General features: G+C 37.4%; 3 protein-coding genes and 1 long non-coding RNA gene across 9 annotated transcripts; 2 read left to right on the forward strand and 2 right to left on the reverse strand.

Moving 5' to 3' along the window:
• Nucleotides 1-352: 352 nt before the first annotated feature.
• Dhc64c (dynein heavy chain, cytoplasmic) lies at nucleotides 353-19,635 on the reverse strand. 5 transcript variants are annotated; one of them, XM_076322551.1, is made up of 23 exons: nucleotides 19,324-19,635; nucleotides 18,158-18,675; nucleotides 17,000-18,088; nucleotides 16,794-16,929; nucleotides 16,360-16,733; nucleotides 16,057-16,092; nucleotides 15,329-15,400; nucleotides 11,903-15,253; nucleotides 11,424-11,818; nucleotides 11,044-11,354; nucleotides 10,869-10,957; nucleotides 10,647-10,676; nucleotides 9,376-10,522; nucleotides 8,794-9,289; nucleotides 8,097-8,712; nucleotides 7,227-8,021; nucleotides 6,948-7,149; nucleotides 5,932-6,130; nucleotides 5,346-5,463; nucleotides 4,887-5,258; nucleotides 2,051-4,813; nucleotides 1,765-1,962; nucleotides 353-1,692 (listed from the first exon to the last, which is right to left on the reverse strand). In XM_076322551.1, exons 1-23 carry the CDS (start codon nucleotides 19,565-19,567, stop codon nucleotides 1,258-1,260), a joined length of 13,986 nt encoding a protein of 4,661 aa, XP_076178666.1. In that variant the 5' UTR covers nucleotides 19,568-19,635; the 3' UTR covers nucleotides 353-1,257. The 5 variants fall into 5 exon arrangements, with proteins under 5 accessions (XP_076178666.1, XP_076178661.1, XP_076178662.1 ...); XM_076322546.1 differs by lacking the exon at nucleotides 16,057-16,092; XM_076322547.1 differs by lacking the exons at nucleotides 5,932-6,130; nucleotides 16,057-16,092 and adding an exon at nucleotides 6,591-6,786.
• LOC143152443 (uncharacterized) lies at nucleotides 16,033-20,208 on the forward strand. The gene is made up of 2 exons (XR_012993573.1): nucleotides 16,033-16,087; nucleotides 20,014-20,208. It is a non-coding gene; the product is annotated as an uncharacterized LOC143152443 (long non-coding RNA).
• Nucleotides 20,074-26,885, forward strand: Drp1 (dynamin related protein 1). Its single transcript, XM_076322563.1, has 8 exons — nucleotides 20,074-20,410; nucleotides 20,852-21,416; nucleotides 21,489-21,736; nucleotides 21,835-22,545; nucleotides 22,742-23,048; nucleotides 23,123-23,334; nucleotides 23,422-25,310; nucleotides 25,412-26,885. The coding sequence occupies exons 1-7, from the start codon at nucleotides 20,309-20,311 to the stop codon at nucleotides 23,476-23,478; spliced, it is 2,202 nt and encodes a 733-aa protein (XP_076178678.1). The 5' UTR covers nucleotides 20,074-20,308; the 3' UTR covers nucleotides 23,479-25,310; nucleotides 25,412-26,885.
• LOC143152438 (protein-lysine N-methyltransferase SMYD4) lies at nucleotides 22,485-27,151 on the reverse strand. 2 transcript variants are annotated; one of them, XM_076322564.1, is made up of 4 exons: nucleotides 27,011-27,151; nucleotides 25,478-26,330; nucleotides 24,669-25,380; nucleotides 22,485-24,585 (listed from the first exon to the last, which is right to left on the reverse strand). In XM_076322564.1, exons 1-4 carry the CDS (start codon nucleotides 27,025-27,027, stop codon nucleotides 24,074-24,076), a joined length of 2,094 nt encoding a protein of 697 aa, XP_076178679.1. In that variant the 5' UTR covers nucleotides 27,028-27,151; the 3' UTR covers nucleotides 22,485-24,073. The 2 variants fall into 2 exon arrangements, with proteins under 2 accessions (XP_076178679.1, XP_076178680.1); XM_076322565.1 differs by lacking the exon at nucleotides 27,011-27,151 and adding an exon at nucleotides 26,473-26,789 and having other exon boundaries at nucleotides 22,486-24,585.
• Between the last annotated feature and the right edge of the window lie 417 nt (nucleotides 27,152-27,568).

Below are 27,568 nucleotides of genomic sequence, written 5' to 3' on the forward strand. Positions count from 1 at the left end.
TCTCTGCCTATTTCCTATGTAAATAGATTATCAAAGACTTAAACCAGTATTTATTAAACATGTATTATTACGTTTTAAGAGTAAATAACGATACACATAACCTATATGTAACATTTCGCATGAGTCGCTGTAAAATAACGATACTATAACAATTGTTTTTCAACATTTAAAGTTTAATTTATCAATCCAATGATTAAACTATTATTTGTTAATTAAATATCATTGCGTTTTGAAAATAATTTGCGATATGTTTAATCCAGTTATGACAAAGTAAGAACTCTCAGCAGCATTTAAAAATTCAATATAATAGAGATATTAATGAGAGAACTATATATTTAAATAATGACCAATATAACAAAAAGTACATTTATTCGAAGGAGAGTTAAACATCACAAAATGTATCAATAATTTTTCTGCTCATCAATGGTTTTCATGTAAAAAAATATTGCTGGTTATAGCTAAAGCGATAATTAAAAGTCTACTCTATTAATGTTTGTAGTGTTCAAAGATTTTGTCATTGAGTGTACAAAGAATATGGAGAATTTAAATATCTTTTTCCCAATAACGCTTATATAGCACAGTAAGTTATTTATTAGATGCCATTCAAATAATATAAATTCTACAGTACTTTAGTACTTACACTTAAGCAAACGCAATGTAACTTTGTTACAGAAAGCGGTTTTTCAGTTCCGAACGTATAGAAAACTAAATAAACTATGTATATTACAACCTTGTTATCGAAACGACGACCTTTAGATAGATGTCTAGCATCTTCCTCGATTATGCTAATCGTCAAATAGAACAGTTCATTTCATCGCACGTTTACAGAGTGTGCAGAAAGAAAACCTCTTGATGCGTTAAATAATATTCTTTACCATACATATATATTTATTTATTATGTCAGGAGAAATGGGCAAATGTTTTTCCATCCAGGATCCAATGCAAAATTACGCAAATGTCACTAGCATCGAAGAGAATACTATTCTAATTGAATAAAATTCAGCATTCCTTAAATGGTTAGCTCATAAATAATTAAAAACGGACAGATAAATAAATATCTCCATGAAATCTTACACTATATATGAAGAGTAGCAGCTTTGAGGAGTTCATTTGCCCATCCCTGAATTATACTTGATAATTAAGTCGTTGCAAAGTAATTTTATCGTTACATTATTTTAAATATCGCATTTCGTTACACAATTACACATTCGAAAGACTTGCTCTCGAAGGCGATACAATTAACTAGTTTTAAAGATATTAATTCAAAGCGGTGGATGTAAGAACAGCGACTCCTCTCTCGTAGAAACTGTGAGGATCTTGACTAGGAGCAATGTTTAAATCGACGGTAAATAGTAATTCGGTACGTGTGCTGTTCAGATAAACCGGTAAAGACAGTTTGCCTTTTCGGACATCGTCGGTGGTAGAACGTATCCATCTCAACATGGTAACTGGCAAGTCGGTCATTATAGTTGAAGTCAAGTACAGCTGATTGTCCTTGCACTGTGCTCCTTGTAGTTTGAGGCCGGTAACAGCGAAGGAACAGTCGTCAGTCGCGATATTATCACCGTCTCCTATAGTCACGTCCAACTGAAGTTCCTCGAGCGACCAACTGTTCGCCTGCGCTATACACTGTCTTGTTGCTGTGATATACGCTTCAGGATTAAGTAATCCACCGAGCCAAACGGGAAAACTCTGAAAAAAAAAGATGCATGATTACAACAAACCGTAAGTAAGTAACCCTGGGAATGAAATAAATTGATGAACCTTGATTTCTTTCGCCCCTCCTTGAGATACTAGTCGCGATACTTCTTGCAACTGTGATACTCTGTGGCTGAAATCTGTTATCCATTGTATTACAGTACAACCTCTTGGTACAGTATACCGTCTCCAACCACCGGGTAGAATGCCTTTAACCAATTCTGATAACATTGTTCTGTGATAATTGGTCTGCTTCTTCTTACCCTATGAAGTGAATAAAATGCACACAATTGATAACGATGTTTAAGTTATAACTACATCTAATGGATATAAACAGCAATTATCGAAATACCTGACAGATCAAGACTACGTCTTCTAAATCGTGAATTACATCTTGAAGTAATTTAGCGCCACTGTTAACTTCCCTCTCAAAGTATCGGTAAAGAGGGTCTTTTATATTTTCTACGGTTCTCTTTAGAGTTTGTAGATTCTTCGGAAGTAATTGTAGCCATGTTGAAGCCGAATTATGTAACGTTTTCATCCACGACGGCCGACCGTCGGCTTCCGCTTCTGTAGGTGTATCCAAAGATTCTTCGTTTGAGTACGCCAATTCGTCTTCATCTTCTAGCTGCTGCATTTTCAACAACTTTGACACCAAGTCTGTCCCTCTGGTCGTAAGTAGTACTTTTTCCGCGTTATTCGGTAAACCGAGCCATGAAGGTGTTTGTCTATCGGACAGTGATTCGATCCATTTGAGAAAATGATCGCGTCTCGTACCATCTGGCATTATAATATGTCTCTGACTTGCTTGCAAGGCGTCGATATTAGCAACTAGCGCAAAGTCGGCTTCAAAAGATCGCGGGGTGAAGAGTTTTCGAAGGAACGACGCTAGTAGACGTTGATCAAAGTCGTTGTCGATCTTACCACCGTATATGCACTGAGAGAGTAGCGTCACTACAGCATCCCAAGGAACTTTTCCCGGGGGTAAGTTAGTTCTACCCATAGCTGTTGTCTCTATCCACGTGTCTAAAGTATCACAAGCTACTCGCAAGTCGCTTTCGTTGAATTCGTAATGTTTGGCCCATCCTAGTGGCGCATAACGAAGGCGTTCTTGAACGATAGCGTGGAACCACGCTAACAGGAAATAGAGACGGGCTCTTTCCTTAGGTACTTTCATCATTCTCGACGCGGGTACAGTGCTGAATGTTCGCAATAGATTAGCTCTGATGCCGGGTGGTGGTTCGAAAACAAATATTCTACCAGCTCTGAGTAGATTTACAGGTACCTTCGGATTAATTTCCATAGTCAAGAACAGTCTGAAATTGGCATGCGGTTGCAAACTGTGTAATTTCTTTTCAAGTTGCACCAACCATTGAGGTGCCAAGTGAACGTTCTTTAATAATACCCATTTGCCAGCTTTTACAGCCATGTTTATGGCTCTGTCGGCCTGATTGAATCCTTCTGAGGATCCTATAGCAATGCTGGTTATTTGTTTACCCGATTCAGCAGCCAAATCGTCAACTCTGCCAGAGGCGTCGAAACCAGGCACCGAGCAAAGCAAAGCAGGTACGGCAGCTTTTAGTTCGTTCTCGACAACAGAAGCAAAGTCAAGTTCCGCTTCTGCGGCAGCCATAAAGGATTCTCCTAAGGCACACGTTACGACCAAAGAGGCAGCGGCTATCACACGATCTGGTCGGAATGCTTGAATGATGAGCAACTGGTGCATGGCCGTTCCCGTCGGTGTCAAGGGCTTCTCTTCATCCCAGAGCTTTGGTACGCATGTCTCAGGGGTTGGTGATTGCAACCACGAGTTAAACTCTGCGTCTTCTTGAATTTTTTCAGTCAGTTTCTTGAAGGCTGGAAGCCTGAGACTCAAGCGCAACATGGCTTCTTGTTGTTCCGAACTCAAATTAGGAACAAGAGGCCCCCGAATATTCAGAACACCTTCTTTACCTCGCAAGAAGAACGTAAACTCACTGTCATACGTGGATTCTGTGGCTATACCTTTCAAATGTATTCTGCACAATAACAATGCGAATGTTAATCTATCCGTGTGCAGCATTCCACGTGCAACGCGTTCGTAACAAGCAGAAAATAAGTCACTAATAATGACTGACAGCCTCTGCATATAATCAACTATACCTGTTAGTCTTGGATTTTGAGATAAGACGGACGTGAATACATCCAAGAACATTTTTAGAGAATACTGGTACAAGAAGTGCACTTGATTCAAACTGTCCATCGTGAAGTACATATTGGAGCAGGCTTGAGACAAGGGCATATACTGTTGAGAGACTGTTTCAATTTCTGCTATTACTTTGTCCGTTTCCTCGACTTTCTTGCTAATATCAGCTGCTTCTTGTTTCAACGTTTCAAGGGTAGTTATCACAGAATCATCATCGAGAATCTTCCCCTTGGCATCATTCAACGCCTGCAGCAAAGATTTCTCAAGTTGCCGTAGTCGCAAATGGAATTCACCTTGTAATTTCAACAGGTCGGATCTCTTCTCGTCAATGTCCGGCCGTTCAGCTTTCAAAACTTGGTTCAAACATTGACTCTGCAAAGAGCTTCTGGTAACGGTGAAGTTCACAAAGGTGACGCGAGAACAAATATCCGGCGGGAACTCTACTGTTGGATCTCTCGTGGATAAGAAGATTACAAAAGATGGTGAAAGATCGATATCCTGATCACCGAGGGTGATCAATACACGTCCACCTGTCCTTCTTAATTCTCTGTTTAGAACAGGGTTCAATATCGGGTCATAATTTTCGACATCTTGCACCAACAGAGGATTACCAAAGCGTAGAGCGCTCTCGAGATTCTTTCTAAACGAGTCATCCAAGAAGCTTGTCTTTGTGATCTTTCGGTCCTTAAATTCATTCATTATAAATTCAGTTGCTTGTCCTGACGGATCAATGATCAACGGATATCTATTGAATCGTTTCAGCATAATGGCATTTTCCGTGCAAAGATCATCCGTTGGTAAGGCGTTAGCTTGCCATCTCAATCGTTCGTCGGGATTTGACAGGTATTCCGTTCTCGCTATGTCTGGTCGAAATCGCAGATTTGCCTGTTGCAAATGTTGACACCAAGTACTGAACAGATTTTGCCGGTACTGTCGAAAACAGAATAAATATAAATGTCGTTCTCTAAAGAAGAATGTATTACATTGCTATTTGATTGCTTACGTGTTGATCGAAGTATCCAGCATAAGCTAGGAAGGCAGACGACAAGAGAACGTCTCCGATTATCGTAGACATTTGACTCTTAAACGTTTCACTTGTCGCTTCCCATCGTTCCCTCTCGATTACCAAGGATTTCAGTAAGGCAATAGAACGATCTACTTTGGCTTGCACGCTCTCCAAATCAGCTTTGATAGCTTGAGCTTGGGAAATTAGCTGAGCATATTCTTCTTTGTACGAGGCTATACTTTGTTCCAATTGAGCGATCAAATTTTTCACTTCTTCGCCTTTTTGCATATTCGTTTCAGCCTGTCGTTCCAAGGAGTGGAGCTCGTCCCTTAGAGGTTCTACACGTTTCAACATATCCGCATACTCGATCTGGAATTTGTTAACATTACAAATTTAATATATTTTTATTTTCAATTTGCGACGATAAAATGTTAAGTTGTTTCACGAGATAATTACTTGCGCGGTAGCCCATTTGACGAGAGGCCCGCAAGCCAAGCTGGCTCGGTTAACTTTTTCAAAGTTGTAGTCGGGATTACTTAGGTAACGACTTTTCATTTTTTCTCTCACCTCGTCGCTAGATAAGTATTTATGCAAATAGAGTGAATTGTTTTCATTTTAACAATAAAGCGCTGAGTCTTATATCTTAAGTACACTTGGTTAACGAACGAAAAACCGTAATTTTAAGCAATATTTTAGTATACTGTATTATACACGTAACTTCGGTTAGTAACAAGTTTGGCATTTATCGTTCACATCATGCTTCAAATAGTAGTTGTGCTTTGTGAATTTTATCGAACATTTTTTTTTAGATTTGAGATCAGCAAGCACAGAGATTAGTTGTACATACATACAACAAGTATTAGTGTTATACGTTATTTCCAGGCGTAACGTGGGTAACTTCCTCTTTTATCGAATGACAATTTTTTTTTGTAAACAGACCGTTCGAATGGTATTCGTATCAACGAACCGTGTTCGCTGATCCCTCGGTCAAAGAATTCGATCGTTCATCAAGGAAAAACAAAAACAGTGAATGCATGCTTACGTAATGTCCTCGGTACTGAAATTAGAGACAATAGTATTGATAAAATTGTCCCTCATGATGACAGCGCGGATAGATTTCCAGTCACTAGCATTTTCACCGAGCAATAAGCAGATAGACTCCAACGCGACCTTCACGATCGCCGGCGGATTCGCCATGGACCGAACTTCGACTAAATGTTGTTTCTTTATTGATTTCACCGCTATACGGAAAAACGAAACGAATTTTATATAGTACAGTGAAAAAATCAAGTGCAGGCATGGTGCAATTAGAAAAGTTACGAGAAACAATGTTATGCGAGAAACAAGCTCCGCGACAGGCTGCGCATCATTTCAGTTGACCTATAAAGTTAGATATCAAAAAGACACGAAACGAATATTTTATTTACATAGTGATACATACAATATTTACGTATTGTGTTACGTCCTCGTAATTGTTGAAAAGTATATTTGAATTTAAATTACAACATTTCGTGAACAAGAACAATTAGGAAGAGATTCTTTACGCATTTACAAGAACGTATGTATACGTAAGTAAATGTAATGTATTCGGCCAAACGACATAACATATATGTCAAGCGGTTATGGAATCGTTTCTGCCTCAATAAGTTCCCACTTGCGAGTATCGAACATTCAGCAGACCCTGAATAATTGTTTTCTTACGTGATAGCCTCCGTGTTGAAGTTGACGATGGTCGGTATGAAGCTATCCTTCATAATGACGGCGCGAATCTGTTTCCAATCGGTAGCATTCTCCTCGAGTAACAGGCATATAGATTCTAAAGCCAGCTTTACGATGCTGGGAGGATTTGCCATCGATCGAATTTCGACAAGATACTGCCGCTTAATCCCCTTGACAGCTACACTCATTGTAAACGTTTCAGCGCAACGTGCGATACGTGTTTCAACGCATACGAAATGCAACAAGTGAGCAACGATTGCAATTGTTCGTAAAGAGGTGAGCATTTCATTTTACAATCGTCGCTGAAATTAAAACTATTGACACCCGAGCGATACCTACCGTTCTGTGCGTCAATGACAGCCGGTTCAACTTGCGCCAGATCAGCCATAACATCGTCTCTCTTTTGATTAATAGCCACCGTCTGTATCGCCAACTGTTGTTGAATTTCTTGGCTTTGCACTTTCTTCTTTTCAGCTTCTTGTTGATCTTTAACCATCTGCCGTAATTTTGCATTGGCAGCTTCGTTCTTTGCTTGCAGTTCCTACGCGCAGAAAGTGATACGTGTAAAAAAAAAAAAGAAATCTTCTCAAAAAATAACAAACTGTTCTGCTGTTTTACCTGAGATTTGATAGCTAAACTTTTCTGCATTTCTTCCACTTGTTCTACTGTTTCTGCGATTTTACTTAAACCGACGTTCAGGTGCAATTGTTGTTCCTCCAAGTCGCTTCTCTTTTCCTGATATAATTTCACGAAATGATTGATGAAGTCCAGGTAATGACGCGGAGTGATCGCCATGGTTCTGCTGCCTCGTTTTATCAATCTAGCGTTGGCCTCGTGCAACGTTAGATGCACATAAACGCAAGCATTTATGACAGCGTCTCTGTGCGAGGGCTGTTCTGGAATCAGCGAACAAACAGATGGGAAAAAATATGGACTCTTCCACAAAGGTCTTTCCAAATCTACGCGACTGGTAAATTCTTTGCCAACTTGGAAGAGCGCGTCATCCGACCAATCACCGAACCAATTCAACACGCATCTGTTGAACAAAGCGGGGGAGGTCGCGGCCCGATCTTTAAGGCCATCCATGCTAGGATTCATTGTGAATACCACGTGTAAGTTCTTCATAACTTGGCCGGTGAACCATTTGTACAGTTCTTCGTTAGAATCCAACATAAGTCCCTCGCGCTGTGCTCCTTCCTTGCACTGCGTCATAAGCGTTGTATATTCATCGCCTTCGAACAGACCAGGTACCTCTCCGTTCGCGAGTAATGTATTCATCCTCTCGAGGAAGCCGGAATCTAGCACGTTAGACTCATCAAGGATGAATGCTATTTTTTCATCCTTACAGCCGGAGCGTCTCAGTACTTGACGTAAATCTTCATCGAAGTCTTCACCGGTATATTTGTTGTGTACCTATTGAGACGTTACATTTTATTCGATGTTTTCATAAATTCGGAACGAGCAAAATATAAAAGTATGGATGTGTACCTTTATTTGGAATATAGACAAACCATTCATCCACGCAACGAATCTAGACAGAGTTGTCTTACCAGCTCCAGAGACACCAATAAGTAATAAATGTCCCTGAGGCTGACGGAAAATTCTGTCAATTCGTAAAACGTGCTCGAGAACTTCGTCGAAGAGTACCAAAGGTACGTCCAGTTCTTCCTCGTAAAATACTTTTAACCTTGCTCTAACGTAATCTCGTAACTCTTGTCTATTGACTGGTACATAGTCCTTGGATAACCAGTTGCTATACAAAATAGGCCTTGTTAACGCTTTCTTTTTGTCGACATCTATAAAGTGTCTCATGGCAACGGTATCGATATTCTTATTGGTCCAAGCTCTCTCGGAGTCTTCCACCAGTCTGTCTTGGAAGAGACGAAGAGCCTCGTGAGCCCATAAACGTACTAGACCTTCGACCGACAGATTATCGAGAGGTCTGATAGCTTCGCAGATTCCGCGTACCCATCTAGTCATTTCACGCGGAGAGTAAACGTAATGTGGTTGCATGTCTTGAGTAAATCTCTCTTGCGAGGCTAAGTAAAAGTCGACCATGGCGTTTGTTAATGGTTCTGCGTAACCCCTCAAAGAAGGAGTTAATCTGAAATGTTTTATATTTCAAATCAAAACAACACTTTCTTTTAAAACTTCGTTAACATTAATTAAAAATCGTTGTTCTTACCTGAGCATAGCACGAGTAAATGTGCCATAGATTTGTTTCAAGGAGGTCTCTCCCGGATAATCGACATAAACGACTGGAACGTGTCGAAGGAATCTGTGACTGAGAGGTTTTCTACCTGGATCTGTCGGTGGATTGCAAGCACCAACGAACTGAATTCTTTCTAAAGTCACCCATGCTTGATCACTAGTTCGATAGAAACCTCTGTGTTCTACCAGCTGTCTTAAGAATGATATTACACGTTGCGTTCCGTAATTATCCATATCGGGTAAATTGATCTCGTCGCAAAACAAAACTAGCCATTTGCCCAATTGTACCGGCGACAGTATAACACCGTTTGGTGTTTTACGATATTCGCAATAATGATCAAAAGTTTTAAGCAACAGCTCTGGAGTAGTAGCCGATGAAAAGTTAAGACCAACGACTTCCATATCAGGCAATGCTCGTAAAGCGGAGAAAAGAGTCATGGTTTTACCGGAACCCGGTGGTCCACAAAGCACTATAAAAAATAAAGAATAAATATACTACTTTGTTACATATTTTCGTAGATTTTTATAATCATATTTGCGGTCACAGACTATCTACCTATTGGTTTGTGCTCTGCGAGCCATGTGTAAAGTAGACTCTCGTGCCGTACAGTGTCCAGAGTTGGTACAACAATATCTGGACTAGCGACCTTATGCGTTTCTACTTCAATCTGTGGTACCTTATTACTCCAAGGCAACCATTCACCATGAATGCTTACTTCGAAGTCTATGATAGGTATGTTACTTTGCGTCGGCAGAGGTACGGTCGTAATAGATCTAACGAAATCTCCCGAATCGGATCTAACCTTCAACTTTGCATCTCCTGCAAAGCTCCACAGTAAAGCGTAGACTAAGCACTTTGGCATATAACGCTCCAGTTGCTCGCTCGGCAATGGAAAATCTGTGTGAGAATGATTATATTGTAGAACATTACGCACAGATTGATTCAACATGGAGAATAAAGAGCTTAATGCTCGCAAACGCGTGAAGTCCATTATGTGTTCTTGTTTCATCGCATACTCCAAGCATCTCACTACCAATCCATCTGGAGCAAAGTAGCTCTGTAAAATACTAGCAACTTCTCTTTGTACCGATAACGCAGGGGATACGGTATCGTCTTTTTCCGATATCTTTTTGCTGAGATTATATTCTTCGCCGTCCTCGAGTGGAATGTGTCTCAAACGTAGCATATAGTGTTCGAATATCATTTCCGTGGAAAGCACATCTTCGGAGAACCAAACCATACCGCAACGAGAAACTGTAGCTAACGTAGCGTATTTTAGATCTTGAACCTCGAACATAACTCTCACGTTCGGTGGTAAACTTAAACGTTCACCGTTTGGTAGCGTAAGCAGTTTATTATCATCTAATACGGAATTTAAATTTTCAACCCATTCTGGATCAACGTCGCCATCAAATATGATCCACTGTCTCTTATTGATCTCTCCTCTTACATTATCAATAATTTTTCTGAGAATATGCGTGAAGAGACCGTCCGTCCATTCGCGCGTATTCGGATCTAACACACCGTACAATGTTTCTTTGCTAATTGCTTTGGGATCGATCACGTGCGCAACACCTTCTACTCCTTCGAATCTTTCTAAAGCTTTTAAGAGCACTTTCCACGCCATCGTTTTTCCAGAACCGCTGGGTCCTACCATCATCAGTCCGTGATTCAGGTTGCAGATTTGATAAAGTTGAAGTACCTAAATAAAGACGTGATTAAAGTCGAGAACTATCAAAACAATACAAAAATGATATTCATGCGAATTAACGAGACAGGGTGTACACATTATTTATGAAAGTAAAAAATACCGATCATTCTCTCACCTTTTCTAACCAGGTTTCACCGACCATTTCCTGAGAGTGCGTATGATAAACAATTTAAAAGTTAGGAAGACATCGTATCTTATATAACAAATTTTTTCATAAAAGAACAAATTTTCAAAAAATTCTTTTTACTTGTTTCATATTGCTATTTCTAACGATGGAATGAGAGGGTAATGCAAATAATGATTATTTACAACGATTAGTATTTTAGTATTTCATTACCTTTTCTTGCCAAGCTCCGCCTTGTTCATCACCTTCGCCACATACAAGATAGTCCTCTATGCATACCTTCCTGATCTGATCTTTCAATCCTACAAATATACGTTTAATTCGTAAGAGAAACGTGAATACAATTAGGTTGAACAAAATATAGGATACATAGTTTAAACGACTTTACCTTTCATTTCAGCACGTGTGTAATTCACATTTGGGAATACATCGTTAAGTAAACTAAACAACAACGGAATGTCTTCGGCGACTAACTTCGGTACCATTGTTTCGCAAACGGATTGAATAAGAATTTCTTGTTCTGGCAAATTTTCAGCGATCGAAGCTTCGTCAATATTCGTTTCATCGCGATTTTGCATGCCTTCCTTGATCTTTTGAATGCGATCACGTTTAACATTTCCAGCGGAAATGAGTACGGATTTCAGTGCTCGAAGACCAAAATCGTAATGAGATTGATCAGAAAGTTGTTCATCGCATAGCCTACAAGTATATATTGTGTTTTACGATAAGAAATACATATTGAAAAGTAAAGAAATTTGAAAAACTTACTTAAAGAACGGTACAATTTTGCACGCTAGTTTCTCAGCTAATCTAAATCCTTGACTGAAAAGCATGACTTCGGCTATTAGTTGCCTATCTGGAGTAGTCATAGCCAATGATCTGAAGAGTTTCTTTAAGTTATCAGGAAGATTCGATCGTCCAGCGTAACCTGGATTCATTGTGATAAAGATCGCTATGTCCGTGGATACTTTAACTTGTTTGCCAACCAATTCTACGCAAAGCATTCCTTTCTTTTTCCCTTCCATCTGACTTTTTAGTGCTTCCTGAATTGTTTGTACTTGTTGAGATACAGCAGAGAGCATACGTTCTTCTAGACGATTGAATTCATCGAAACAACCCCATGCACCGACTTGACAAAGACCAACGAAGATACGACCCATGGCCTGGAAAATATAGGACCAAACGTTATTAATTATGATAGTCGTAAATATTGGTACAATCATCGTGTCGTGTTGTTCTGTATTTACCTGAAAGTCGAAGGTTTCGTCGCAATTGAACACCAATACGAATCTTCCGAGCTGATGGCCCAATGCTTTTACCGATTCAGTTTTTCCTGTTCCTGCCGGACCAAATGGAGAACCTCCGAGGCGAGCTTCTAAAGCTTGTGTCATTGTTAAGTAGCATCTGTCTGTTAGTGGTGTCTGAACCAACCTATCTTGCACTCCTAAGTATTCAAATCCGTAAAAGAATTTAGCATTTGCCATGTGTATCGTGAGTTGCTGCAAAACTTCGGTTTGCCTAGGATCAAAGTAGAATCTCATTTCGCACAGCCATTCGAACGCCTTTGGATTGGAAACGTTGTTTGCGATTAGCCTCCTTGTTACTGTGCGTTTGTGCACAAATTCGTTGATTAAATGTTCTAGCTTCTTTCGCCTCAAAGCAGGTTGTTCTTGAAGAACAGAATCCGCTAGAACATTTAATGTATCTTCGACTTGAAGCAATACTCTTTCTAAGGGGTTCTTACTTGGATTGTTTTGCGCTTCGTGCAGAGCTGCTTCAACGTCCTCTGACCATAAAATTTGTGCAGCTAAGACAATAATTTGTGCCTGATAATAATCGCACCATACCATAAACCCTCGTGCAGTAATGTTACCATCTTTGAACTGTTTAATATCTTGAACTGCCTTCGCAAGTCTTGATGCTAATGTGACTCTCATCTCCTTTTCTACAAGGGTCAACCATTCGTTAATTTTGGGATGAGCAACGGTAGATACTGGATTCAGAAACAGTACTTCCTCTCCTTCGCGAGACGCTATACCGGTAATAACGGTGTTGTCCTCATTTAAGAGAATAGCCGCCACACCAGCAAACATTTTTTTAAAGTGCTTCTGTAATCTGGCGATGTTTTTGCTATTACCAATGATTTCTAGTAAGTCTTCGTCTCCCACGAAATAAAATCGCGGGAAGGATGTACGTTCTCTTTCGAGATATTCTCCCAAAGCTTTCTGTATTTTTCCAAGCAAATCGGCTAAACGTTCAAGTGCTCTTTGTACACCAGGAATGTTGAGGACATCCATGACCATTGGAGATTTCGATACTTTCTTCATCAAACCGAGAAACTCGGAACTGATACTCTGAAAACGGGACGTTTCAACGGGCAATAATGTTTTAATGTCAGCGCTGCCTGAAAAGATACCTTCTAAATAAACCCAACGTCTTTGAACGTCTATCCACACATCGAATAACGCATTGATTCTATTTAGTTTTTCTTCCCAAGTCAGTGCTTCCTCTTCAAATACTTTATAGTATGGTGACAATTTCATAGCAGCTACAGAGTTGATGTGTTCTTTGACCTTGTTAAAGAGATCATCCCAACCGCGAATTAACTTACATTTATTTTGGTAATTTATTAAATCTAATTCGTACGTTTGCCAGGATTCTCGAACTTGTTTCAAAAATTCTTCCAGCGCCATTTCACCTTGCGCAACAAGAATAATGTCTTTAACTATTCCTTCATTTTTCTGTAGATTTACGTCCCAAACTTGGCCGAGAGTGAGTTCGCTTAACACCCAGTTGACTCGAAGCTGTTTCGTTAATTGTTTCCAGTGTCTTTCTTTCAAAGCGTCAGATTTTAATTCGACTATTAACATATTAACTTTCGTATAACTTTGCAGCATCTTTCTGACATATTCGTATGAAGAGTACTGCCTGAACCTAGCTGGTAGTTCTTTCAATTGTGCCATCATTGTGTCTAATTGTTGACGCAACTTTCTTGGCTGAACAGATAGCCAAGGTTTTTCTCGGGTTTCGTCAATCTGAACCCATATCTTTGATAATTCTGACCAAACTCCTCTCAAGTCTTGAAGTTCTTCAAACACTACTTGCATTCTGTCTTCGCTGGTGGATACTCCTCCTGGTTCTTGTAATTCTAAAGCTTCTTTAGCCTTCGCTACATTGTCTCTTTCTTCTTTTAATCTAGCAAATTTGCTTTCAAATAGCTGCAGTTGTTGCAATGCATCATCTGGCCGTAAATGACCCTCGACTGGTTTAACCCTTTCCCAATCACTGAAGAAGTCGGTGGTTCTTATTTCAACCGCTTTATCTTCTGCAACGATTTTCATTTGCAATGACGCAACCTGTGTTTGTATGCTCGTATCTTTTCTCTTGAGTATTTCATTGAATGCGCCCCATTCACCCTCTATATTATCCACATGCAGCCACGAAGTTGGAAATTGGAATCTTTGACGTTCCAATATTCTCTGACCCTCGCGGTATATATCAACTTGTTTTTCCCAGGCTTTCATTTTTCGTTTTAAAAATTGGACATAAGTTATAAGACCAACGGCATCGGAAGTGCTGGCAGCTTCGATGGATTGTTGTTCCAAATCGCTTCTAGATTTTGATACTTGAGAATGAAAACTGAACATTTCATTACCAAGAAGAGTTCCAAATTTACCTAACGTTTCTTTGTGCCATGAATCATATTTTAAAGATACTTTACTTTGTACCTTTGCATAATCGATTATAACAGGACCAAATTCACGTCTAGTGTCAGATGTATCAAATGTGGTTCTAGTTTTCTTAATATCGTTCAAACATTTCATCCACAAGTTTATATTTTCACCCAATTTTCCATATAAATTATCTGGTTGTAGATCCCAGAGAGCTTGGTAACGTAACCACTGATCCACATAATCAGCAACATCTTTCATTTTAGATTCAACAGCATTGTAAGCTGATTCCAAAGGTTGCTTTCCATTGGGTAATTTCGTGAGTAGATTTCTGTAAGTACCTGATTCAGGTTTATATAAACCTACTTGATACCTTGAACTCTGAAGTCGCAGTTGCGAGGTGACAATCGCTTGCCATGCAAATAATTGTTGCATTATTTGGAATCTCGCATCCTCGATACTTGGATACAAGTACATCGTCTGATTCGTTATACGAACTTCGTGAATTTGATTTTGAATCTTTGGATCGCCACCAGGTTTGTGAGTAGGTTGAGAAGGTGCATCAGTGTCCATACTTAAGTCCACTTCTTTCTTTTGACCCGTGAGTGCATTAGTCCACGCCTTTATTCCAGCTTCTAATCTGGCAGCTAAATTCTTTTCTACTTCTTCATCAAGTCTGGACACCCAGATATTCAAGTTGGAATAATTTTTTAAGGATAGCTCGTCTACAGCTTTCTGAATTTTCGAAAGTATATCAGCGAAAGTATTTGCCGAGTATGGACACGTTTCAATAGAACGAACGTCGACATCCAGTTGTTCTTCAACCACCACAAGATCCTCTACTTTTTCTTGGAATGAAACAACAGCATCGGAGAGACGTTTTACGTACGGGTCTAATTTATAGCTTTCCCAAATAAGAGCAATTCCCTGAATTCAAAGAGTTAAAGTTATAAAAGTAGTCTCACTTTATAGTATGATAGTTGACTAAGAACAAAAACTTACTTCGGAAATAAGCGATAAAACGTCGTTGCGCATTCCAGCAACCAAAGGTACGATACTGGCCTTATCTTCAATCTAAATAAAAATACAAATTATGAAATACAATTAAACAGAAGTACATTATTGGATATACCAATACAATTTTACGACATAAATTACAATTTATCATTCAATAATGTACATTACAAAGAATGCAAACAAAAGTTTTACATGTTCATAGCCGATGCTCAGAAATTGTATGATAATTTTTATCTGCGTTTTAAATATTACAGAAACAGAGAAATACAAGATGTCACCATATCAATTACAAGCAATTTTCGGAATGTGCGGATAGCCAAACTTTCCAAATCAATTATACTTAAGTAGTAGAAATTTCATATGGAGTAGAAAAGAAATCATGGTACTTTTTAAATTCACTGAATCCAAAACCTTAGGAAATTAGAGAAATCTGTGACAAAGTTTTGAAAAAAATAAAACATCAAAATTTGTATAATTTAATTAAAACTTAAAAAAAAAAATCCCGAATTTTTCGGGTTCCCGCACATCCTTACAATTCACCTACTCATACTTTAGACGAATTCGTACTAGTTTCTTTCAATTGTTCATTGTACTAAAATAAAATTGTATCATCTCGCAGTACATATTCTTCTACAAGAGCTAAGCAGGCATACAATAATAATTTGCAAATGTAGGCAAGATGCATAATGCCTGGAAGCATCATGTATGACTACCTTCAGTGCGGGGCAGTGGGGACTCCGATTGGTAAGCTAAAAATATTGGAGATCCAATGAATTAGAAATATCAATATTGCTAATATGTACCTTTAACCTGGCTCTATTTCCTATTCTTTCTATCTTTTTATTTGTATCCTCAAAGATTTAAATATCTTGTGTTATTATAACAATGATAATCACGGTGCAGAAACATTCAGAAAATGAAACTTAGTTGCTATTTTAATGACGATGTCTCTTTAAAACGTCACACCAACTTCAGAATTGTGTAATACAAAATCAGTAAATGCAACAAAGTATTACCTTCTCAAGCGTTCTCTCGTAAGTTCTGATGCTGTCAATCAAGCTGATTGCAAAAGGATATAATTGATTGGCCTGATGAGCTTTATTCACAATTGGTAAAGGTATGCGGAATCCGAGATTTTTCAAATTTCTCACTTCCTTTGATAACGTAATAATTTCAGGAAGAAAATTCACTTTCAGTTTTAATACGTTGCCACGTCCCGTCCGTGATCGCACATTGTCTATTACAAAAATCCTTCCAGTAACACCGGGGTTTCTTTGTTGTACTTTACGTGCCCACTCATTAAATATTTCCTTAGTAGATAGTTTTATACGAAATCTATCTCCATCTGCCTTTAATTTTTGCCCTTCGATATGACTCTCCCAACCTTTTCCTGATAAATGAAAGCAAGTGAAAACTTTATCAAAATGTATAACATAATTTCAATAGTTACCTAACACATCCTCAACCCGTTTTAAGTACATTGTGAGTTGGTAATCTATTTGTTTAACCCAAATAATGGATCCGGCGACAGGTGGCAAATCTCTGACTATACTCATTTTGCAGCATTTGCTTTGTGCATATTGAACCTGTATCAATAACAAAATAATTAGTTGAAATTTATAAATCAAATATTTTTCAACTTCCAAATTCTGATACCTTAAACTTTTCATGTAATGCTTCAATATCATCTTTTACTCTTTGTATTAATTGTGTTTGGTACTCTCTGATAGCTCCTCGAATATGTGGTCTCACAAAAAGCGCGTTAAAACGCGAAAAGATTCTAAACATTTCATTTGCATTCTTTGCAGTACCCAATTGATCTCTAAGATGTGCTGTGATTCTTGTTTCAACTCTTTCAATACGTTCTTTGTATCTATAAACAGCAGCTTTCCAGGATTCAAGACCTTCTTTGGAAATATCGAGGCAATCTATTTCTTTTACATTTTCGTATGCTAAATTTACTTCGCTGATGGCATTTGCATCTGCCGCGTCTAAAGCAAGTTCGGTTTTATCATTATCAGGATTTTCCATTGTGGCATTATTATTATTCTGATGAACTGTAGGTCGGAGCACACGAACAATGACTGCCCTGAGTTGTTCGTGTTGCCGACGGAAAAGTCGCATATGTTCCATTCTAGTTTCTAACTTTTTATGCATTAGGGAAACTCTCCACACCATTTTCACATGTTCGTCGCGTTTCTTTTTTGTAAGATCTCTTAATAATCCAGTAAATCTTTCATATTCATCATCCCATGTATTAAATACTTCGAAACATTGTCCCATAACTTTCTCAAACTCATCGAATGGAATGTGCATTAACCTTCTTGTTCCTAATACTTTAAGAAGTTGCTGTCCTAAATCTCTAGAGATAGCTTCTATCAACCTCAATGCTCTCTGAGTAGGATACTTTGTGCTTCTAATTTTTCGCGAGTGCGTAGAAATTTGCTGAATGCTAGATCGTATTCTTTCAAGTTCTGTAGCTGATAGTAAGTCATTAATTGGGAAGTCCTTCATTAATGTATTGTAATCATTGACAGTAGCCAAAGCCTGTTGTAGACCAGTATCTGTATCAAAACTAACTGTTGCATGGAACCTTTTTCCATGCTTGAGTATATCTAGAGTCAAAGAAATTTCTATACTCTCTCGTTTCTCTTGTATACGATGCAACGCTCTTTCTAAATTTAACCAAAATGAAATTTCTTGGAGAGCAGTGCCTGATTCTGGATCACGATTTAGTTTAGTGACCTATACAAAAAAATTAACAATAATAATATGGTACAAAAAGCATAATAACAAATGTTTTAAAGATTTTACCTTTTGAATTTCCTTTATCCATCTATTAACACCATTTTGCAATTGGTTTAGGAATGTTGAATCTTCAACTTTATCCCCAAAATCATCAACTTTAGGCTTGCGATTTTCTTCTGCACATTGTTTAATTACTTGTGCAACAACTGGATGAATTTGTAGTGAAATTTCAGGAATATCTATATTTTGTTGCAAATGTAATAAACCCATTTCGAGTTCTGCTATTTTCTTTTCAACAGTTGGTGCCATTTTATCGCCATCTCGGTCTGCACGGCCTGTTTCTTTCACATAGCTTTTAAAATATGGAGCCATAGCTTTACTTATAGCATGCAATGTTTCATAAGGTGGTCCATCCGAGAAAGTTACTAGACGCACTTGTGAATGAATAGACTTATCTGCTTCAACTACTGTCCCACGTTTTGTTATAACTAAGGAGGCCATTTTAGGACTAGTAAAATGTATCTCATTTGATATATAGAAAACAGAATTCTCTTTTTCTTCATCCGTTTCATTGCTATCTTCCTCTGAAAAATAATAAATTAAAGTATAATGCTTATTGTAGTTTAATATATTTAAAGTAACACTATTATAAGCACTCATTTGTAGTACAAAAATAGTTTGCAAATTAATTAGAATAATTACAATAAGTAATATTCTTCAAAATTTATTTTCTCTACAACATTTTGAAAAATTTCTGTTTGAAAACTAATTATTTAGTTACGGCGAGCATACGATGCGCAATACTAATATAAATAGGTCGTGCATGTGTGATAGCTCCAGCATTGGTTTTCTATTTTTTAAATCGTTAACATAAAAAGATTCGACTTTGCACATAAATACGAATAAGAAATCATAATCGGCGCAAAACATTGCGCACCGGCACATTTTCGCGATAAATTGTGATAAAGTACAAGTAAAAAATACTATCGGAAACAATGTAATGATGTCGTTACGTGTATCGATCATATTAGAGTATGAGTCATATCTAAGAGAAATGTAAATGTATCGGGCAGCAAATACCACATTAATTTTCAGAATACGTTTCCTGTCGTCGCGGCTTAATGTACCGTTGTATCGAGAGACCGCAATGGAGGATATCGCAACAAGGCAGAGTGCAAAATTTACAACAACGAATCGGTCAATGATACATTTGAAATCATCAGCTTACGTACCTTTACTGGAATTCCTTTGTATGTAAAGTGCCCACACCTGAGAATCGTTCAAAAATTTTTGTATACACTCTTGATTGTTCTTGTCGTCGAGAGCAGAAACGAATGCGGGTGGTACCACATCTTCGTCGGGTAGAAGGACCAATACAACCTTTTTTAAATAATTAGCAAAGTCCCAATATCCTACGACTGTAACAATCTGAGACTCCGGGGACGGTTCCCCAGAGCCGTCCAAGGAGTCACCCATCCCGCGTTAATCGGTATTGCAAAATCTTTAAAATCTTGAGCGGGTGATCGGTCGACCCCCGCTCTAGGATGAACTGTCACACGAGTGATGACGAACTATATTAGGCATAGACTACAGCACAGAAGTACTTACAAGCTGTAACGATTTTCTAGCGATAACGCCATTTTCTTAGTCCCTATTTTATCCATCATTTTGGCCTGTTTTCATGTCCATATCGATCGAAAAGCAATTACTTTTTGCAACGTTTTGCGTCTTCTTTTTCAATTACATTTCCATTAAAGGGAAACACTTATCAATTGAACGCTTTTATGAAGTTTATATATAATTCAGAATATACTTTCAGATTTGGTTCTTGTAAAGAAAGTACGATTTTTATTATAAAAGAGTTTTTGTATTTGCACGATAGAAACGTTACTTTAAGTGTACGATTCGAGACTCGTATATAGATACGCAAGTATGCATTAAAGCATGCATGCGCACGCGTGTGGACTATGGAGCAAGGAAAGGGTGGTTGGAAGCAGCAGGTGAAGAATTGTTGCAGTGATTTTAACGAAAATTTTAGAACGCCAGAAATCACTACGGAAACCAGTAACACTTGCAAAAGATCGCGATTTCTTGAAAAAAAGGTTTTGCACTACTAGCAACGTATGTAATTATAGGTGTATTTATAACAAAAGGACATTTTCTACCGGTTATTACCGTGTAATTGTCCCGATCGATTTACCTTGCATTTATTCTACAATGGAAGCTTTGATACCCGTAATAAATAAATTACAAGATGTATTTAACACTGTTGGTGCAGACGCTATACAATTACCTCAAATTGTTGTACTTGGTACACAGGTCAGTCGATATTTTTGAAATAACGATAAGTAGAAGAATCGTGTACGCTATTGTGATTATCATCTAAATTTAAATTTTTTTTTCTTCCAATAGATAAAATTGTATAGTCGAAGAGACCTATAACTTGAATTAATTTATTTGTTAAACCTTTTTATGAGTTGTATTTTTAGATATTATAATTAAATATAAGTTATATTTTGAAACACAATGTTGGAATTTTAGTTAGTATCAAAGATAAAAATCATGCTTTAAACTTATACCAGAATACATAGTGCATATACATTTATAAACATGTATGCTTCATATAAAAGTTATAAACATTTTTATGTTACATAAATATTGATAAATACTTTATTGGAAATAAAATAAAATTGATCTTTTGTGATTTATACACAATAGTTTTAGAGTGATGTTAAATGTACATATTTGTTTTTTGTTTAGAGTTCAGGAAAATCATCTGTCATTGAAAGTCTAGTTGGACTGTCTTTTTTACCACGGGGTGTTGGTATTGTTACTAGACGTCCTTTAATATTACAACTTGTCTATACACCTAAAGATGATCATGAACACCGAAGTGCAGAAAATGGAACTATAAATCTAAATGAATGGGCCACATTTTTACATACAAAAAATAAAATTTATACAGACTTTGAGGAAGTTCGTAAAGAAATTGAATCTGAAACAGAGCGCATGGCTGGATTTAATAAAGGAATTTGTCCAGAACCAATTAATTTGAAGATATATTCAACAACAGTTGTTAATCTAACTCTTATAGATCTTCCTGGTATCACAAAGGTACCAGTTGGTGACCAACCTGAAGATATTGAAAGTCAAATCCATCATCTTGTATTAAAGTATATATGTAATCCAAACTCTATTATATTAGCTGTCGTCACTGCCAACACTGACATGGCTACAAGTGAAAGTTTAAAACTGAGCAAGGATGTAGACCAAGACGGAAGGCGTACCTTAGCTGTTGTGACTAAATTAGATCTCATGGATGCTGGTAATTTCAATATTTGAAATTCTCATTTTAGTACAATAAATTATAAAATTTATGTACTAAGCGTTGTTTTAGGAACCGATGCCATAGATATATTGTGTGGTAAAGTAATTCCTGTAAAATTAGGAATTATTGGAGTGGTTAATCGTTCTCAGCAAGATATAATGAATAATAAAAGTATTCAGGATGCATTGAAGGACGAAGCTGTATTTTTGCAACGCAAGTATCCTACTTTGGCAAATAGAAATGGAACTCCTTATTTAGCTAAAACTTTGAATCGCTTACTCATGCACCATATTCGGGATTGTCTTCCAGACTTAAAGGTAATAATATCGTTTGCGAATAATAACAGTTTACAGTATATAGCTCAAGAAAACTAAAACAAGCATAATTTGGTAGAACTTATATTTTTTAAAAACAGACGAGAGTAAACGTGATGGTTTCACAATTTCAAACTTTACTTAACTCGTACGGCGAAGATGTTGGTGACAAGAGTCAAATGTTACTGCAAATTATTACTAAATTTGCAAGTAGTTATTGCTCTACAATTGAAGGAACAGCTAGGAACATAGAAACAACGGAATTGTATGGCGGTGCTCGAATTTGTTACATTTTTCATGAAATATTTGGTAAAGCGCTCAACCGTATTGATCCGCTGGCGGGTCTCACAAAAATCGATATTTTAACGGCTATTCGAAATGCGGCTGGTCCAAGACCTGCTCTATTTGTATCAGAGATTTCATTTGAATTGTTAGTTAAACGACAAATTCAAAGACTCGAGGAACCTTCTTTACGATGCGTGGAATTCGTACACGAGGAAATGCAAAGCATTATACAGCACTGTGGTACTGAAGTACAACAAGAGATGTTGCGTTTTCCAAAATTACACGAGTGCATTGTCGACGTTGTAACGCACTTATTACGTCGACGTCTTCCACCTACTAATCTTATGGTTCAAAATTTGGTTGCCATAGAATTAGCATATATCAATACCAAGCATCCTGATTTTCATAAAGATGCTGCTCTCGTAACGTCCTTGCTAAAAAATTCTGAAACGGATCACGTGAAACAAAATAGAGGACTATCTTCTAATACAAACGCACCAAACGTTATAATTCCCAATGACACAGTAGTAAGTATTTATTGAAAAAGTACACAATTATTTTGAGGTATTTAGAGTGCAGTGACTAATTGTTTCCGTACTACATCTTTGTAAACACTAAGATTTATGTTTAACTACAAAAAGATATAAAGTTCCAAATGCCTGCTGTCATATAACAGTTTTACATGAGTGTTATCTAACTGAACACGTAACATGTTTCTAACAGAATGTAAAGCCGGTTAACAAGCAAGATGGAGTGACATCTTTTTCCGAGCAGAGTAAGGACCAACAAGGACATCACAATCATTGGGTATTGGGTAATTTGTTGCCCCAAGGGAAGAACGATTTATGCAATTCGACCGATAGTTCGCCAGTAAGAAATCGTGAAAACAGTAACTCTTCTCATACACATCCAGTAATAGAAATACAAAAAGCTTCGCCTCTGCAGAAGCCTATAAACTTACTTCCGCAAGTACCGATACAAACATCTCGCAAACTGAGTGACCGAGAACAACGAGACTGTGATGTTATTGGTACGAATAAGGAGGGTTTTTATTTTTTCACAGTACTTTATTTCATTTATTTATATAAATGTTTAATTTTTCAGAGAGACTAATAAAATCATATTTTTATATCGTACGAAAATCTATACAAGATAGCGTACCGAAAGCTGTTATGCATTTCCTAGTCAACTATGTAAAAGATAATTTACAAAGCGAACTCGTAACTCATTTATATAAGTCGGATCATGTCGATTTACTTTTAAACGAGAGTGAGCATATTGCTATTAGACGTGAAGAAGCAGCAGACAGGCTAAAGGTATATCTACGTAAATTATGGCATTCTTTTTTGTACAATTCAAACATTTAAAATCGATTCTCGATGTACATGTATTTTGTGTTTCAGGCACTAACGCAAGCTAGTCACATTATTAGTGAAATTCGAGAGACGCACATGTGGTAACTTATGAACTTATACACCACTGGTCTACACCACTATGTTATAGTTCAATATAGACATTTTGGTATTTTAGTAGATAAATTGAATGAAATCACGCGTATGTCGAACCACTGTATATAATTTTTATTTTTCATGCAAGCAATGTCAACAACTTCAACAATAATTTTTAAGGTCTACGCATTTTCTTTAGTTTCACTTGATAAGCATAAAAGAACACAATATCATAATACGTGCATTTGTAGCAAATGTTGATATTAAGAAACTGAAGTATTACCAGTAATACTAATGGTACTTATGCCGCAACTCAACTTCAAAAGCTTTGCTAAATTTATGCTAATATATCATTTACATTGAAAACATCAACTTCCTTGGTAATTGTAAAGTGTAAAAACAAGAATCGTGAGCATCGTGAATGCAGGGCAGTTTATGATTTTTTGTAATATTTTACACTGCTCGTAGACGTCGTAAAAAATGCATAGGATTTAATGCAAAAATTATCGTAAACAAAATTTTTTTTTAACACCTTGTGATATAAATTCCAAGCCATATACGAATACATATATATAGAGAGAAGTATGAAAACTTTGTTAATTTATTATTATTGGGATGTACAGCCAAACTGATTGTAACATTGAATGATACATTGCTGCGTTTTAATAGTTTCGATGTTGGGTGCAGCAAGAAACTTTTCAATAAAGTGTATATGCTCAAGTAATTGAGGCAGAGCCTGTGCGTGGTAACCTTCGTACATCTTAGAAATCGCATTTAATCGTCGACTTATTGATTTCCGAAGTTGACCATTTAATTTTTTACAATCAATTTTTTCGTTACACTTGCGACACCGTGCGAACGATACGTTTCGCATATCATTTTCCTTTAAAGCAAACGCATCGATTATTTCCGAACATGCCCTGCATTTATAATTCATTGTTTCAGGTAATGGGTACTGCCAATTTTGTGAACAAGCTTCGCATGCACACAGAAAACGAAACTTTTTCCACAAATACTCGCGTCTCTGTAATCTACTGTCGATAAGAAAATGCGGCCCGTAGCTATCAAGAATTTCGGTACCCTTACCGATGAAACGCAACGTTCTCACCACGACCGTTCCTGCAAAAGTGATTCATATTTACACGTCGAAGCTCGTACTTCGTAGAAATTTGTTACTTATCGAAAGACACATGGTTTTTTACCTGATGGATAAGAATGACGAACGATGTTCGGATAACAACTGTGATTTACGAGGCTGACCGACGGATAAATGGCCCCACCAACGTTTCTCGGTTCCCATGCATGAGTTTCCTTGTCGTACACGTTTTCCACAATCTCATAAGCGTTGCAATTAATCGCTTGTAAATGATGCAACATTGCTATTGCCAAGAAGAAAAGGGTTTCCTTCGTGCAAACAACGTCCATTTTACTCAAGACGAAAGTAAAACATTTTGCTAAAAAAATTGCTTCGATCGCACGAATGAGATTCACGTTCGGTTCCAAGGTAGCGCAATGAGTTTCTAACTCTAACACGGTACGATAATCGCGAGGACTGTACTCTTCACTTGTCCCTAACTGGCTGCCTTCTCTGTTTGCACATGCAGCGTGATACCGAAGGAAATTGTCATTCAGAAACGGAATATCATTCCCTTCCGTGTTATTATTATTATTATTACTATTATTACTACTACTATTATTATCATTAATATTATTATTATTATTATTATTATTCCTATTTCCAGAGTTCGAAAAGAAGGATCCCATGATCGTCATTCTGTAGGCCAACAACAAGTGTGAAGTGGGCCGTTGCATTTTTTTGGATTCGTTTTCGTAAAAAGCACCGAGTACGGAACATTCGTACTGATGATAAGTCTGCCATGCTTCCCTGCGACACTTTTCCGAACAGAAAGACACCTATAAGAGTAAACGTATTTTCGTATTTCAGGTGTTAGATGTAAAAGTAATCCAATTATGGAAATTGTACGGGATAGGATTATTAGCGATTACTAACCATTCGACACGAATAACAAGGGATCTTAACGACATCGTTCAATTTAAGACTGGTGTGACAGTGCAAACAATTCCTATCGAGCGCCTCTTTGCTCGTGCTGAAAGCAAACGGTGACTCGACAATGAGAACGCTTCCTGCTTTGATGTTTCTGTTAGCTACGAGGTGACGGCCTTTTTTCTCGTCGAATTGTAAGATCACGGAATCGGAGCAACTTTCAAGAACAATATGTCGTTTTCCGTCGACTGCGGGTATTGCTGTGTGACCTTGATTCCCTACCAATGCATTCTCGAAGGATGAACTTTGACCCGGGCTGCATTTTCTGCGCGCCTTCCTGTCCCGCGAGGACAATGTTTTCAACTTTGTCGAGCACTCGCTCTGTAAATGCATGCACACTTTCCTACGTTCCAAGAAATCGTTCACACTTTCGGCGGTCTTATCGTAAAAGTTCGCGGGAAGCGCAAGCATGCACTCGCAGTATTCCAGACACTTTGCGAAAGCTTTCGAGTCATACCAATGTCGTGCGCAATCTACAAGCGCATCCAGGAACAATCTACTACTCACACTGGCCGCAAACAGTGTTTCGGTGAGAATACTAATTCTACTTCCCTCATCTCGCGTAACTCCATTCTCGGTGATCACACGGCTTTTACCGTAAAACTCTGCCGCTTCAACGTCATCCTTACCCGTGTACGAATCGACAATTTTTACATTTTTTATGCACGGTATGTCCATGAGAAGTTTTATCATTCCTTCTTTGTCTCCGTCCGTGGATAAATTTTTGAATCGGCTCTCGAATGGCTCCGTTATCGCAACATCGTAAGCGGTTTTGAAAAATTCGCTGAACTTTACACACCTGCGAAGGATTTTAAAAAATGTGAAACGTTCTATGGGTACTTTTAAAACAAGGGGTCAAACTTTAGGAATGTATTCTACTTGTTATAATGATAAAACAATACGTATCGTATGGACATGTCTTTATTACTTTTTTGTATTACCAAAAGCAACGAAGATATTTCAGATTCCATTATTCGATGGCTTGCTCTGTATGAAGTAACAAATTACGAAATGTTGTGGGTAACGAAGTACAATAGAACAGAAGATTAAAGATGATTAAAATGTTTTCTACGCTATCTACTTTAATCTTGAATCGACAGTGTTTCATCGGTTAGCAGTCGAATACTCGGTTATTTGATTCCCAAGGCTTCTAATATACGTGTTAATTTAACGATTGTCGCATAACTTTAGCGACCGTGCTTCTAGGCGACAAACCTTAAATTAGGTCTCTAAATTTACCGATGTAATTTAATCGAAGACTGAAATAGTTTGGGCAATAGTCTCTCATTTTCACGTACGCATAGTAATGTGATTTTATTTGAACGATATTCGAATATACGATTTTAAGCTTTTCTACGATTAGTTTCATTCAACGAATTAATCAAATCCGTCGTTCCTTCGTAGACGATCAAACGTAATATATAATAGATCGTATTTTATATCTTGCCTCAAAGATCGAGTTAAAGATCGTTCGCTTACCCTTTTGTACAAGACATTTTACGTTCTCAACTGTATCAATGAATCGTATTGTAATTAATATTACATTAACACGCGCACTTTTATCGCAGGTAGTACAAGACACGAGACGAATGAGCTGTAACGAATTCTAAAATTAGACGTCTGAGATTTTGCTCCGGGACACCTTGTGCTTTATTTCAAAACTTGAGTTTAAGAAAAATAATAAGATAGCTAAAACAGAATTATAATTAACGAAAATATTAAAATCTTCTATCATTTTGGTTTTATAAATTCAATTTAACGGATATTATTACATTCACGAGAACGGGGGGGAAAAAAATGGATACCATTATATTTTATTGCTTTCAAAACTTATGAAGAATCCCGATGCGTTAAATATATTATATATTACATTTGAATAATTTTGTTGAAAAGTAAATAAATAATTTTGAGAATCGTGCTATAAATTAATAATTCCATCGATTAAAGAAATTGATCTTAGAATTTTACATTTTACAGATTAAAATGTATACGCATACGCAATACGTCCAGTTTATTATAAAAGGCGTTTAAAAATTC

Source organism: Ptiloglossa arizonensis, chromosome 10 (assembly GCF_051014685.1).
Source record: "Ptiloglossa arizonensis isolate GNS036 chromosome 10, iyPtiAriz1_principal, whole genome shotgun sequence".
NCBI classification, from domain to species: domain Eukaryota; kingdom Metazoa; phylum Arthropoda; class Insecta; order Hymenoptera; family Colletidae; genus Ptiloglossa; species Ptiloglossa arizonensis.

Coding starts and splice junctions, on each gene's coding strand:
- Dhc64c (XM_076322551.1), bottom strand. CDS start 19,567: ATGGGTGACTCCTTGGACGGCTCTGGGGAACCGTCCCCGGAGTCTCAG. Junction 10,523..10,646: donor GTGAAACCTGGTTAGAAAAG/GTGAGAGAATGA, acceptor GTCTTTATTTAG/GTACTTCAACTTTATCAAAT. Junction 4,814..4,886: donor CTGGATACTTCGATCAACAC/GTAAGCAATCAA, acceptor TGTTTTCGACAG/TACCGGCAAAATCTGTTCAG.
- Drp1 (XM_076322563.1), top strand. CDS start 20,309: ATGGAAGCTTTGATACCCGTAATAAATAAATTACAAGATGTATTTAAC. Junction 21,417..21,488: donor ATTAGATCTCATGGATGCTG/GTAATTTCAATA, acceptor GCGTTGTTTTAG/GAACCGATGCCATAGATATA. Junction 22,546..22,741: donor TAATTCCCAATGACACAGTA/GTAAGTATTTAT, acceptor TGTTTCTAACAG/AATGTAAAGCCGGTTAACAA.
- LOC143152438 (XM_076322564.1), bottom strand. Junction 25,381..25,477: donor CTTGTTATTCGTGTCGAATG/GTTAGTAATCGC, acceptor TTACTCTTATAG/GTGTCTTTCTGTTCGGAAAA. Junction 24,586..24,668: donor TCGTCATTCTTATCCATCAG/GTAAAAAACCAT, acceptor TCACTTTTGCAG/GAACGGTCGTGGTGAGAACG.